Source organism: Impatiens glandulifera, chromosome 1 (genome assembly GCF_907164915.1).
Source record: "Impatiens glandulifera chromosome 1, dImpGla2.1, whole genome shotgun sequence".
In the NCBI taxonomy this organism is placed as follows: domain Eukaryota; kingdom Viridiplantae; phylum Streptophyta; class Magnoliopsida; order Ericales; family Balsaminaceae; genus Impatiens; species Impatiens glandulifera.
Genome location: NC_061862.1, coordinates 2,709,019 through 2,723,449, shown reverse-complemented (window position 1 = coordinate 2,723,449; position 14,431 = coordinate 2,709,019). Strand labels below are relative to the sequence as shown.

The 14,431-nt window shown below is 31.4% G+C and overlaps 1 protein-coding gene and 1 pseudogene across 1 annotated transcript; both read right to left on the bottom strand.

The window, feature by feature from the left end:
• On the bottom strand, nt 1-1,532 carry LOC124921989 (WAT1-related protein At4g08290-like). Its single transcript, XM_047462700.1, has 7 exons — nt 1,345-1,532; nt 1,199-1,261; nt 1,002-1,118; nt 688-916; nt 448-609; nt 206-357; nt 1-109 (listed from the first exon to the last, which is right to left on the bottom strand). Exons 1-7 carry the CDS (start codon nt 1,530-1,532, stop codon nt 1-3), a joined length of 1,020 nt encoding a protein of 339 aa, XP_047318656.1.
• A 907-nt stretch (nt 1,533-2,439) lies between these two features.
• LOC124921986 lies at nt 2,440-9,235 on the bottom strand (annotated as a pseudogene).
• Nucleotides 9,236-14,431: the final 5,196 nt, after the last annotated feature.

Genomic DNA, 14,431 nt, shown 5'->3' with positions numbered 1-14,431 from the left:
TTATTGCTCTTCATGTCGCGGTTCTTCTTCGGGTCGCGACGGTTGAGTTCCACTTTTCCCCCAAAGGAGAGTGAACAAACCAGCAACAATGAAAAATGTACCTATTAGACTATTTAAAAAAGTAGTTAAGATTACACTATACAAAACATTTGTTGTTTCTAAATATAAAATCATTAAAAAGAAATCTATTGAAATAGTTTTAAACCTTCCAACATGAATGCTTTCTCCTAGTGCAATAAACCCAATAACCATAACAAGCACCATGGAAGTTGGGCTAAAGGCTGCCACAAAAACTGGGCCCTTCATTTGTGTCAACGCACTTATAATGTATGCGATTATTCCCGAAACAACTACTCCCTAGAATTTGCAGTAACAATAAAGTTAATATTTTTTCGCTTAAACAACTCTATATTGACCAGAAAAAAGAAAATTATAAATATTACTTACTGTGTAGACATATGCCAAAAAGATGACATTCCATCCGATCATCCAAGAAGCAGGATGCTTGAGTTCCAACCCTAGAGCAACTCCAACATTCATAATTGCTCCCAAGAATGAAATTAACGATATTATTGCCAGAGGAGACGGATACTCCACGAGAACATTACCCTGAAAGGAAACAACCGATTCATTGAAGTTAAGACCAAAACAAAATTGAATTAAAAAATCATAAAATAAAAGATATACCAAGGTAACGCAATAAACAACATAAGAGACATTCGCGATGATGACAAACACGGGGCCTTCGATCCAATTCTCTGTGAATCCTTCATGGATAGTTGATGATTGAGATTTTGAGGAGACAGCAATGGCTGGTCCATTGTAAAGGCAAATGAGAATAGCACCACCGGCTGCAATTACTGTTCCTAATAACTTTGCCTGGCTACGCCTCTCCTTGAAATTCACTTGCTCCATTCTATTCAATTCAAATTTGATTAAAATGACTGAAATACCCCTTAAAAACTTCTTTTTTACAAAAACACTTAATGATAATTAAGTACCCCAAACTCCATGCTAGAAGAAATATGAGTGATGGAGTGACACCAGACAAACATGTTGAGAAACTAGCTGGTGTCATCTTTGAACCAGCATAAAGGATATTTTGGTCTATTACAGGCCTGCACCATAATTTTTTTATTTTCAGACTTTTTAGAAATTTAATATAGAAGTTGAGGAATTTTGATATGACGATTCTTACTCGAGAATCGTTAGCATTACAATTTTCCACATCACGTTTCTACTCATTCTGGGCAGTGAATTTCTGCCAAATATAATAGATTTTAAATTAATTTAAAAGTATTTAAAATGATTAATAAATTATAAATAGAAAGAAATAATTAATACCTTTTGAAATATAGTAAAGGGATCAAGAATGCTGAAGCTATTATATTTCTATAAAGGGCAAAAACAGCAAATTGCATCCCTTTGTTCAATGCTGCTTTGGTAATTAAGGAATTTGCTGCAGATAAAACTTGAACAAGAATCACTCCTACCCATGGTATCAGAGCTTGTAATCCCGCAAATGACCTCATAATTGCTTTTGTTTTATCACTGTTTTGTTTTAAAGAAATTAATTTGGTAAAAACTGTTAGATAAAAATAAAAATTAAAAGAAAAACTGAATTTCTACCTCTTTATATAGATGATTGGACAATTGCAATTGAAGTAGAATTAATGAAGGCAAAAAATTGGTTTATATTGGTTGTATTTAGGAAGTTCTCAAACTTGTCAATTTATATTATTATTGTTGCAAAGAATAATTAATAAATTTATAAATATATTTTTATTGATTTCTTCTCATGCTCAATAATTAATTATCCTCATGATAATTAATTAATTATTAAGTGAAATAATATATTCTCATAAAATCAACTAAATCTTATTTTCATCATAGATAAAATATAGTTAAATGGTAAAAGATTTCTATTTTTTTAATGTAAAAGAAAAAGAACTAATTTTTTTTTTTTTTTTGTATTTTTCAGAAAATAAAAAATAACTAACTTAATATGTTCTTAAAAATAATACCTCAAAATTCAAGAGTTTTTAAATTATTATTTACATTCTTGAGAACTCAAAATGTAAGCAGTGTCTAGAAAACCAAAAATCCTTCCTAAATAAAAAAAAAACACTTAGAATAAATAACTTTTGACATTAAAATATAACTAATTTGAATTAAAATGCATATAACAAATTTATAATTTAGTATTATTTGAATTTTCCAACCATAACAAAATAAAAGCTCATAGAGAACATAATATACCTTGTAAGCACAAAGAGGTAAACAAACCACTATACACAATTTTGATGAACCAAATTGAGGGAAAATAAATAAAATAGAGAGAAAATAAACTAAAATTTTCAGCAAATTGCTTACTCTCTTTCAATTAGACAAGGAATATTAATGTTCCACAAAGCATAAGAGTTGCTACTTCTTCTTCAATTAGTAAACCAAAGGTTTTTCCAACACTACAAATTCCATTGAACAATTTCAGATCATCGCCAAAGGATTAAACATTAACATGTCTTTGAGAGAAAGGGAGAAGAAAGACAGACCTTTCTTCTTTGATACAACTTCTGAAGGCAGAGTTTTTTGAGGAACCTCTGGAAGATTATCTATTGCCATCTGAGCCCAAATTTAAGAAGAACCAATAATGAGGAAAAAAATTGAGATGTTGTAAGAGACAAATCCATAGTTTTTTAAACTTTTAGCTTCATTCAAAGGGAATAACAAATCAATCATTTGTCACCATCTTCTTAGTTTAACATGTTGTCCAAATTTTCTTTTGGTACTATTTTTAAGAGTTTTGAGTTTTGTTGGAATTAAACTAATTCCATTAATTAAATGGAAATGATATTTGGGCTAATGAAATTCACACCAAATTCAAATGTGAATTAAGTGTGAAATTAATCCAAATGAAATTCACATGAAATTCAAATGTGAATTAAAGTGAAATTAATCCAAATGAAATTCACATGAAATTCAAATGTGAATTAAAGTGAAATTAATCCAAATGAAATTCACATGAAATTCAAATGTGAATTAAGGTGAAATTTCATCCAAATGAAATTCACATCAAATTCATTGTGAATTAAATTTGTTAATTGTTACAATTAACATAAATGTCTTGAATGAGGCAATTAACAAATGATGTTAATTGCCATTGTAACTACAAAATATTTATTGTAGAATGTAACTTGCAAAGATGATGAAAAGGCAAGCAACGATAACCGTTGGATGAATGAATGATGGATTAATGACCGTTGGATTAAAGAATTGATTATGAGTTTAATTTTCAACTATAAATATCCCTTCACATTGTATTCCTCTCCACACATTATCTTATCACTTCTCTCTCTAGAATTCTAAAGTCTTTCCTTGTTCTTGTGAGTGTTCTTGTGAGTGTTCTTGTGAGTGTTCTTGTGAGTGTTCTTCGAGTTTCTTGACTCGACCATTTTTGTGCAAAACCCGGTGATTGTGATTCAGGTACTTTTGTCTAGTTCGCTGTTGTAGTGGTTTTCTGTGCTAAATCATTGCAGGTTCCGTTGTACCCTGGGAAGCAGCCACCGACGAAACTCTCCAGCACAAACGAGAGACGGTGAAACTGTTTTAAGGGAACTGTGATTCCACAGGCCTCGGAGCAAACGAGAAGATTTTTCTTCATTTCTTAAATAATCTGTTGTATTTGTTTTATTATCATTGTATTATTTTTCATATATATCATTTACGTGTAATTTTTATGAGATAAGATTACCAACAAGTTTAACTTCATTGAAATGGAATTACAGCAAGAACACCAATGGTTATTGATTTTGTTGCTTCAAAGCAAGAACAAAATAATTCTTGGCAGCAGCTTACTCACATTGACTAGAGGGTAACACAGTAAGTCAGTAACACATTTCACGATAATTTCTTATTTTAATGTGATGTTTTGAGTTATATTCAATGTCATTTGTTTTAGATTTTTAAGAATACAAATTAAGGAAGAGACAAATCCAATGGAAGAGACAAATCCAAAGGAAGAGAGTTTCAGGGAGATTTGTTTATTAAAGAGAAAAAAATTCATACCTGAGCTTCCAAGTTGTCAAATTCAGCTTAACCTATTCTTCATCTTCGGCAATTAGCTTCTCACCCAAAATAGCATGAACATTTCCTGCAAGAAGACATAAATATATATGAAGAGAAGTTGGTTTCAATATGGTCATCTTTAAGTATATCAAAAGACATAGATTTGGAATTACAAAAAAAATGTGATTTTGCAATGTCTTTATTACTGCTTTTGCTTCTTCAGTGTCATCCATCTTCTGAACATCCTCCAACTTAACCTCACTTGGATTGCTTTCATTGCACTACTTCCAGCTTTCAAACTCTCAAATACAGCTTTTTGCTTCGATGTCTTAGATATTTATAATAATAACTTTTAAATTTGTATTTTTTAGAATTCGAATCTTAATCTTAAACATGAAATTTGAAATTTTGACCGTTAAATCACTTGAAATTGTTGAAATAATTATATATATATAATTATATAATTATATATATATGTATTTAATATTGATTACCAATTAGTTAATTAGTCGACATATTTTGAATCACACTTTTTCATATGTTTTGTTATCATATTTTCACACGCCTCTTATCACTCGGTAAACCAACCACCAATTTCAATGACATTTTCAAAACTCTGTTATTCCTCAGAAAATCAACCACCGATCTCAATCACATTTTCACACGCCTCTAATGCTTCAGCAAACCAAACATCAATCTCAATCGACCTCTAATCTTGTGACATCACAATCTTTTGTTACCTACCTCTTATCCCTTGACAAACCACATTTCAATCACACTTTTACATGTCTCTTATCCCTAAGAAAATAAACCACCAATCTCAATCGACATTTAACTTCGTGACCTCACACTTTGATCAATCAAATATTTTATTCATATTTTTTAACCACTCTCATTTGTTACCGACCTATAATTTCTTAGAAAACCACACCCAATCACACTTGGTCAAATAGTTATACTTATTTTGTTAGGTTGCAAGTTCAAAACATCAATCTCAATCATAGTTCACACGCCTCTTATTCTTCAACAAATCAACCATCAATCTCAATCGACCTCTAATCTTGTGACATCACAATCTTTTGTTACCCACCTCTTATCCCTTGACAAACCACATTTCAATCACACTTCCACACGTCTCTTATCCCTAAGAAAATAAACCACCAATTTCAATCGACATTTAACCTCGTGACCTCACACTTTGATCAATCAAATATTTGATTCATATTTTTAACCACTCTCATTTGTTACCGATCTATAATCCCTTAGAAAACCACACCCCAATCACACTTGGTCAAATAGTTATACTTATTTTGTTAGGTTGTAAATTTAAAACACCAATCTCAATCACAGTTCACACGTCTCTTATTCTTCAACAAATCAACCATCAATCTCAATCGACCTCTAATCTTGTGACATCACGATCTTTTGTTACCCACCACTTATCCCTTGACAAACCACATTTCAATCACACTTTCACACGTCTCTTATCCCTAAGAAAATAAACCACCAACTTCAATCGACATTTAACCTCGTGACCTCACACTTTGATCAATCAAATATTTGATTCATATTTTTAACCACTCTCATTTGTTACCGATCTATAATCCCTTAGAAAACCACACCCCAATCACACTTGGTCAAATAGTTATACTTATTTTGTTAGGTTGCAAGTTAAAACACCAATCTCAATCATAGTTCACACGCCTCTTATTCTTCAACAAATCAACCATCAATCTCAATCGACCTCTAATCTTGTGACATCACGATCATTTGTTACCCACCTCTTATCCCTTGACAAATCACATTTCAATCACTTTTTCACATGTCTCTTATCCTAAGGAAAATAAACCACCAATTTCAATCGACATTTAACATCGTGACCTCACACTTTGGTGAATCAAATATTTGATTCATATTTTTTTTGAGAAATGGCTTACGCCATTAATTAAAAAGACCCGAAAAGGATAAAAGGAGTACAAGAGTTAAAATTGAGCTTACAACAATTTGCTCAAAGTCAACACATGATGGCCATGAGGAATCCACATTTGGTCTAAAAAACGCACATAGACATGAAATCAAAGTACAAGACGATAGAGTTTAATTTCCTCGGACTTGTGTCTCTTGTCTTTTCCCATGTTCTTTCTTTCCTTCTTTCTTGATTCATATTTTTTAACTACTCTCATTTGTTACTTATCTATTATACCTCGAAAAAATACACCCCAGTTATACTTGGTTAAATGATTGTATTTATTTTGTTAGGTTGCAAGTTCAAAATACATATAATATTTTTAATTTTATTTTTAACCGTTTCAATTTTATGGACGGGTGAACCCATGATCCGACTCAAATATCCATTACTCTCACATATATATCAAAATTAACCACAGTTCTCAACCCGGCAAACCAAGCAAATTCAAATTAAGCATTATTATTATTATTATATATATATATATATATATTAGTTAAAAAGTTGAACTTATATTTTGTTAGGAATGTCAAATATTAATCAAATTTGGTGTTGAATTTAAAATATAAATTTTTATTAGTATAATTTGTTAAAGAGTTGTAATTGTTTTTGGTTAAGTTACAAATTCGAAACATACGTATATCATTTTTAACCATAGTTCTCTACAAACCAAACAAATTCAAATTAAACATTATTATTATTATTATTATTATTATTATTGAGAGAAAAAGAAGAGACAAATTAAATAAAATAATTAATTATTTTTATATTTTTTATATTTATATATATATATATATATATATTGCTTCTATTTATATGAAAAATATGACAACGATCATATTTTCTCTCTCCAGGAGATTGGCCATTTGAAGTCGGTAATGATCAAGAGACTTGCACGCCTTTCCTCTTGGACAGATCATTTTGGACACATGGCAGACATGCATGCACTGGTCAGGTTCAAGTGGCGTGCATGCTTTGCTAGTTTGGACATCTGACAGATATGCATGCATCGGCCGCCTATTTCAGAGATTTGCTAGAGATCTTGGATAAGCATGCCTGACAGCTACATGCTTTCTGGAGATTTGCTAGAGATCTTGGATAAGCATGCCTGACAGCTACCTACTTTCTGGAGATTTGCTAGAGATCTTGGATAAGCATGCCTGACAGCTACCTACTGCCTGCAGGTTGCTTCTGGACTGAGACAAGCATGTCTGACAGCTACATGCTGCCTGCAGTTCATTTAATAACCGGAGCTTGACAGCATTTAATCAATCGGAGCATTTAATAAACCGTAACTCATTTATCACCGGAGCTCATTTAATAACCCGAACTCATTTAATCAACAGGAGCTCATTTATGACCCACCATGCTTCATTAAGTGCCGGTTGACCGAGCAGGTTTACCGAACTTCTTGACCGAACCGGTTGACTGAGTTTCTTGACTGAACCGGTATACATTGTCGAGCCGATCTTGCCTATTGGTAAATTTCGGATTTTGCTCATCTTCCATAAAATAGCAAAACTTTAAATATTATTTGCAGTCGGTGAGATTTGATTCCTAGTCAATTGTGTGACAAGCAGGAGTGTTTACCACTACGTTGCAACACCTTCTTGTTATATTTAAACCAATTAATATACTTGATATGACTTAGCGGTTTAACATATTTATTTGAACTTAATTTATCTATTCATTAAACTTTTCATAAGTTCTAACAATTATTTTCTAACAATTTCTCTCTTTTTTGATTATTTAGAATAAATATTTAAAACTTGTAATCGTTGACCGGTTTAAAATTAACTTACTTAATTTTTCTAACAATTATATTTTCCATCTCGTTTGGATCCCTTTGAACGTTATTGAATGCTTCATCTAATGGTTTCAGCTTGGCCTGTTCATCGATCAGAGATCCTCTTGCTAAGACCATTAAGACGATATCGGTTTTCGCAAGATCGAAAGCTTCTTCCTCTATTATCAACAGTTCTGACGAGTACTTATTTCCGGTAAGATCGAGAAGCATGTGTGAGAATTTGGTTTGACTTCTGACTCTGGCCCACAAGTGATAAGGACGAGCTATTCCTCCAGTCGCTTCGTCTAGATGAGTTAGTAATTGCTGAAACATAGTCTCTATTTCCTGTTGAGAAGCTGGAGGAGCTGATTCCGGTAAAATTTCGGGTTGTTCTGGTCCCTGAGTAGTAAGACCGGTTGACCCATTTTGAGATCCGTTTTCTCCTTATACCTGAGGATCATCCTTAGTCAATTCTCGGTTTTCTTTATTACATGGATTTGAGCCTTCCGACGTAATAGGTTGGTTGACTGGCCCTTCTTGAGCCAGTTTTGAGTTGGATCCGGTTGGGACAAAGTCTCCCACAGCCGGACCGGATGCTTATCTTTCTTCATTGTCTCCCTCTCGCACCGGAGGGACTTCAGTTTTATTGTTGGCCATTTCTCCGACCGGATTGTCTTTGGTTTGATCAGTTGCACCAATCTGACCAGTTTCTTCAAGAACACTTGTCACCTCGTCTTCATTAGCACGAGTGACATCTTGTACCACTTTCTCTATAGTATTCTGAACAGATTTAGAGTGAACGGAGTGGATACTAACCTCTTCAGACGGAGGAGGGGATGAGGAGATAGGAAACGGAATGTTAACCCTTATGGGAATGGGTTGAAATAGAGGATCGGACAGCCGAGGGGATCGCTCGGATGGTGTTTTCGCAGAATCATTTGACTTGCTAGCCGACTTCCTGGTTTTCTTTGCCACAATTGATTCTCCTTGTCTTCTCTTTTGCCGCTATCTTTGTATCCTTATCCTTCGGCTCGGCTTGTTCTTTAGAACTTGTGCCTTCCGGTGCAACCGGTTCAGCCTTCTTAGAGCCCCTTGCTCTTGGAACTCTTTCCTTAGCCGGTTTAACAACCCGGGTCTATACACTCTCAGCATTCATAATTTTGCAGTTAGAGAGAGGTGTACCTTCACTGATTTGGATTTTAAGGAATTGGAGAATTTTCCCGATCGGTATGGTGTAAGATTGAACCCGATCGTTTGTCTTAGCAACCACTTCACAAAGTTGCTCGAATAATACACAGTCCTAATCGATTTTTTCACCGCGGACTATGTCCATCATCATTTCCAGTTTTAGCCGGGTCATGTTGTCGAAGTTTCCTCCTTTTCCCTGTAGAGATTTGGTGACAATGTCTAGGAGCCATCAGAACTTTGGCTTCAGTGTCTTCTTCCGGCTGGTGTGATTTACTAGGTCACCCGCATCCTTTGAAAGTGCTTGCCGGACTGCTATAGAGTTGGCTTCTGATAAACCGGTCCGGAAGTCCCTTCTGACATTTGGTAAACCGAGGGTGGGAGGAGATTTATGGTGCAGGAAAGAGAGTTTATGACAATGAAGAAAAAAAAGATGAGGAAATTTTATTTTTATTTTATTGTAGAATTATCTCTCAATCTTCCTAGCCCAGGGGATGCTCAATCGTCTATGTAGGCCTAACCCAAGGAATATTCTAGTTAAGAAAGATGTATTCTAATTTAAGAAGTGACATTTTAGTTAATGAAGGGATATTCTTGATTAAGAAGTGATATCTTAAATTAGTGTAATTAATTTGTAATAGGAAGACAATTCCAAAATTAGTACGTCATAAGTTTTATAAATACTTCAAAGGTATTACATTGTAATGATCAAGTGCAAGCAATAAAATTATCTAAATTTTATCTCTCTTAAATTTCTACATGGTATCAGAGCAGGGTTTTCCATCTTAAAGGAACCATGTTCACAATTATTCGTTGTCTCCTCTAATGGTGGAAATAGCCATTGGAGAAGAACTCAAATTATTATATTATCTCATATTTCCTAAGTATTTTTTATCTCTATTTTATCACCCTATGTTAAACAAGTGGGACATCATTTCAAAATTGCACTTTATATCTCGGCCGAATCTGTACATGTTAATGTCTCGACAAATTTCTTCCAACATTTCATCTGTCCAAAAATTATCATCTTTCACTTCAAAAATATGAAAGAGTCAAGAGTCAAGAACTCTACCAAGTAGAATTTCAAAGAACTATGTGGCAAGTTGGGTACTCTCAATATCCTTTACCCAACTTGAGGGGGAGTGTAGAATTATCTATCAATCTTCCTAGCCTAAGGGGATGACCAATCGCCTAAGTAGGCCCAACCTAAGGAATATTCTAGTTAAGGAAGATGTATTTTAATTTAAGAAGGGATATTCTAGTTAAGAAAAGGATATTCTTGATTAAAAAATGATATCTTAAATTAGTATAATTAATTTGTAATTGGAAAGCAATTCCTAAATTAGTAGGTCATAAATCTTATAAATACTTTAAATGTGGACATGACACGTGTCAAAAAATTTATTATCTTTTCCTACAATAAATTTGACAAGTTTAAATAGTGTAAAATTGTCATTCTTCTACTTTGCAATTGGTTGCCTAGACAATTGCAATTGGCTGCCTAGACATATATATATATATATATATATAAATAAATAAATAAAGATTATATTTGATAAAACAAAAAATTAAGATCTAATTACTGAAATATCAGTACTGAATTATGTCAATATTTAAAAATAATAAATGAAATTATTAAATAAAAATATTTTAAATTTAAGTACTAATATATAAGTATAAGTTGATAATATTTTAAACTAATGTCTAAACCAATTATATTAATACTAATATTATTTATGTTAATTAATAAATTCAATCTATTTCATTATATAATTAGATAAATGTAATTTATATTAAATATTAAAACAAAATATCAAGATTTTTTTTAAACTCGCATATTAGACAATTGATTTGCAATTTGTTCATATAAATTAAACTATAAAAGTTTGATGGTCTTGAAGACTCCATCATTTTAGTCCACTGTGGTTGATTATTTTGAGTAATATTATCAACTTCAAATTGTTCAAAAAATAAGTCTCTCCTATATCTCTTTTTGATAAAATTATGTAACGTTGTACAAGTAATAACAATATTTCTTTAGGTTTGAAAATTGTACGGCGCCATCTTATCAAATATTGGAAAACGAGCTTTTCAATACGCCAATGTACATTCAATGACATTTCTTAATTTTGCATGTTCTTGATCAAATAATACTTCGTTCGAGTTTGACCACCTCGTTGAAAATCAGCGAGACAATAACGCACATTTCGTTAAGGCGACATAAATCATTGAGTATGAGTATATGCAACATCACATAAATTATATTCATCAACAATTTAAAATAAACATATATAAAGTTATTAATATAAATAAATAGTTTTAAAATATAGAATAATAATTTACTTGGTTCTAGAAAGGGAAAATTTGACAATGGATTAAGCATTGTCTTAGTTAACACCTTAGAATCATGTTTCACTCCTTCCCATACCGTCCAAATAAATATAAATATCATATCGAAATCACATATAGCAGCAATACATTTTGATAGCATTTTCCCTTTCCTCTTCCTCTATATCGAACTTGTTCATTTCTCAAAACAACGACATGCACTAAAGTTTTATCTAATGCACCTAGTGCCCCTAAATAAATGTTAAAACAAATTATGAAATAAAAACTGAAAAAATTATATATATATATATATATATATATATATTAATATTTAAACATTACCTTAAATACTTCCCGATTATATATATATATTAATATTAATATTAATATTAATATTTAAACATTACCTTAAATACTTCCCGGAGAATATCGTTAAAAAAGAAAGGGAAGAATATTGTCAAAACTTAGTTTAGGTTGTTTATTCTCAAAACTAATATGATAAAACTATAATATTGTCCGCGTGGATAGAAACACAAAGTTAAAAAAGAATGGGAAGAATGTTGGTTTGTTTTATAGTGTAGAATAATATTTGGTTTAAAATTAAAAAATTTATGTGTTTGAGAAAATTCATTTATATATATATATATATATATATATATATATATATATATATATATATATATATATATATATATATATTCTCCTTTCCTATTATAGAATATATTGTTTGTTCGTATGAATAAATTAAACTACAAGATTTAGATTAAACTAATTTAATAAAAAATAAATATTAAAGTTAGTTTCAAACTGAATTAATTAAATGTACGTAATTTAGATTAAACTAATTTATAAGTTGGTAATATTATGTTTTTTTTTCAAATTATTTAGCTATTCCCCGATGAGAGTGAAGTATTAATTATTAATTAGTTATTGGGTTCTAATTAAATATTTGACAATATAAGTTTTATAATTTGTTTTAAAATAACTTTACATACATCACCCCGTAAACTACTAGAATTTGCAAATTAATTGAATATGTATTAATAAGAAATTAATATGTATTTTATAAATTTCATTATAATAGAACAAATTATAAATGCATAAAATATATTTTTAAAATAAATCGGACTTTAATTAAATAAACTTAATAAATTAATAATCGGATAATAATTATAGGCGATTCAAACAAATAAATTTTTGAAAGAAATTTAAAAATAATAAAAAATTACATAGAATTTCATGGATATCCAATTTTTGGAACTGGTTTGGTTCTGATCATGACTTGTAAGATTTTTACAATCAAAACTTAATTATTTTAATAAAAATAAAATTTAAAGTTAGTTTCAAATTGAATTAATTAAATGTAATTTAGATTAAACCAAAAGTTAATTATTTGGTTACATTTTACTTGTGGAATTTCTAGTTGTCAAATTATTTAGGAAATCTGCAATATTCTCATTATGGGAGTATTAATTTATGATTTGAATTATAAGAAATTAATATCTATATATAAATTTCATTATAACAGAACAAATTATAAATGCATAAAATATATTTTTAAAATAAATGGGACTTTAATTATTAAAAAAAAGTTAATGAATTAATAATCGGAGAAAAGATGATTATAGACGGTTCAAACAAATAAAAAAAAGTATAGATTTTCGATCAAAATTAATTAGTCTGAGATTATAATAGACAAATTGCAATTAATTAGTCTGAGATTATAATAGACAAAGTGCAATTAATTAGTCTGAGATTCCAAGTTCTCAACCATCACTAGATGTACTATTTGGAATCACTTTAAAGCTTGTTTAGTTTTGAAATTATTATGATTATTAATATGTAATTTATATACAAGTTTAATATAAATTATATAAATTAACTTTAAATAAAGTTAATGAATAACGGTCGGTCACACGCGTTTCAAATTAAAAGTATAAATATAGTAGTCCGCCCATCTCTCTTCTCGGATGAATGAAGAGGAGATCTGCGCCAGGTTTACGCTACGCTAGTTGAAGGAAAAGCGAGGGATGATCGGATCATCCATCCACCCCACCGTTTCTACGCGTCTTCTCTTCTCTTCTCCGTCGGCCTACCGGAGGAGCTCTCTCTGCGCCAGATTTACGCAGTTGAGAGGAAAAGTGACAGGAGAGTGAAATCCACCCCACCGTTTCTACGCGTCTCTCTTCTCTTCTCGGTCGGCCTACCGGAGGAGCTCTCTCTGCGCCAGATCGACGCAGTTGAGAGGAAAAGTGACCGGAGAGTGAAATCCACCCGACCGTTCCTTCTTTCTAGATTATCCTCTGGTCAGTCAGTCTTCTCATTCTTTTCTTCTAGATTATTCCATCCTAATTAATGGCTTAAGACAAACCCTAATTTCCCAAACTTTCTTTCTTGGTTTGATCAACGTATTCGTCAATAATTATGTTTCTTTAGTTGATGAAATTGGATAATGACCTGATTCTTGATGAAACGCTAATCTGGGTTAGTAACCTCTGTCTGTCTGTACTCCATTAAATAATATCAGAAATGACCGATGTCTTTTTTTGTGTATAGCAGAAAGAAAAGAGACCCCGCCGATAGGATTCTGAAAAATATCCCCATGTCTGTATGTATATCTATCTGACGAATTATGCTCATCAATTCTAGGATTCTTAAAAATAAGCTCCTGTTTTTTTAAGTTATACGTCTTCAATTGTGAAATTTCCGAAAATCTGAATTTTCTTTTTTAACCCAAACTCTCGGATTATTAGTTCCTTCAAAATTGTCCAGACACAATTCTAGGATTCTTTAATGATAAAGCTTCTTGTTGTTTGTTTGTAGTCACATTCATTTTTATGCTTGTGAAACATCTGTCTTTCATTTTCTAAGATTCTTTAATGATAAAGCTTCTTGTCGTTTGTTTGTAGTCACATCAATTTTTATGCTTGTAAAACATCTGTCTTTTATTCTAGTTGGTTGTTACTTGACAGGTTCGCATATGGTCGGATAAATATTTCATCTCCAACAACTTTCTCTTTTTGACTGGTTGAAGTCGATGATGATGCTCCTTTGTGTTTTCCTCGATTTTGTTGACAGGTATTGATTCAAGTTTTGTTTCT

Excerpts from the sequence above, each read along its gene's own strand:
- LOC124921989 (XM_047462700.1), bottom strand. The coding sequence starts at position 1,532 with ATGAGGTCATTTGCGGGATTACAAGCTCTGATACCATGGGTAGGAGTG. Across the intron at positions 1,262-1,344 it reads CCTTTACTATATTTCAAAAG|AAATTCACTGCCCAGAATGA; the intron begins GTATTAATTATT and ends TATATTTGGCAG. Across the intron at positions 610-687 it reads TTGTTTATTGCGTTACCTTG|GGTAATGTTCTCGTGGAGTA; the intron begins GTATATCTTTTA and ends GTTTCCTTTCAG.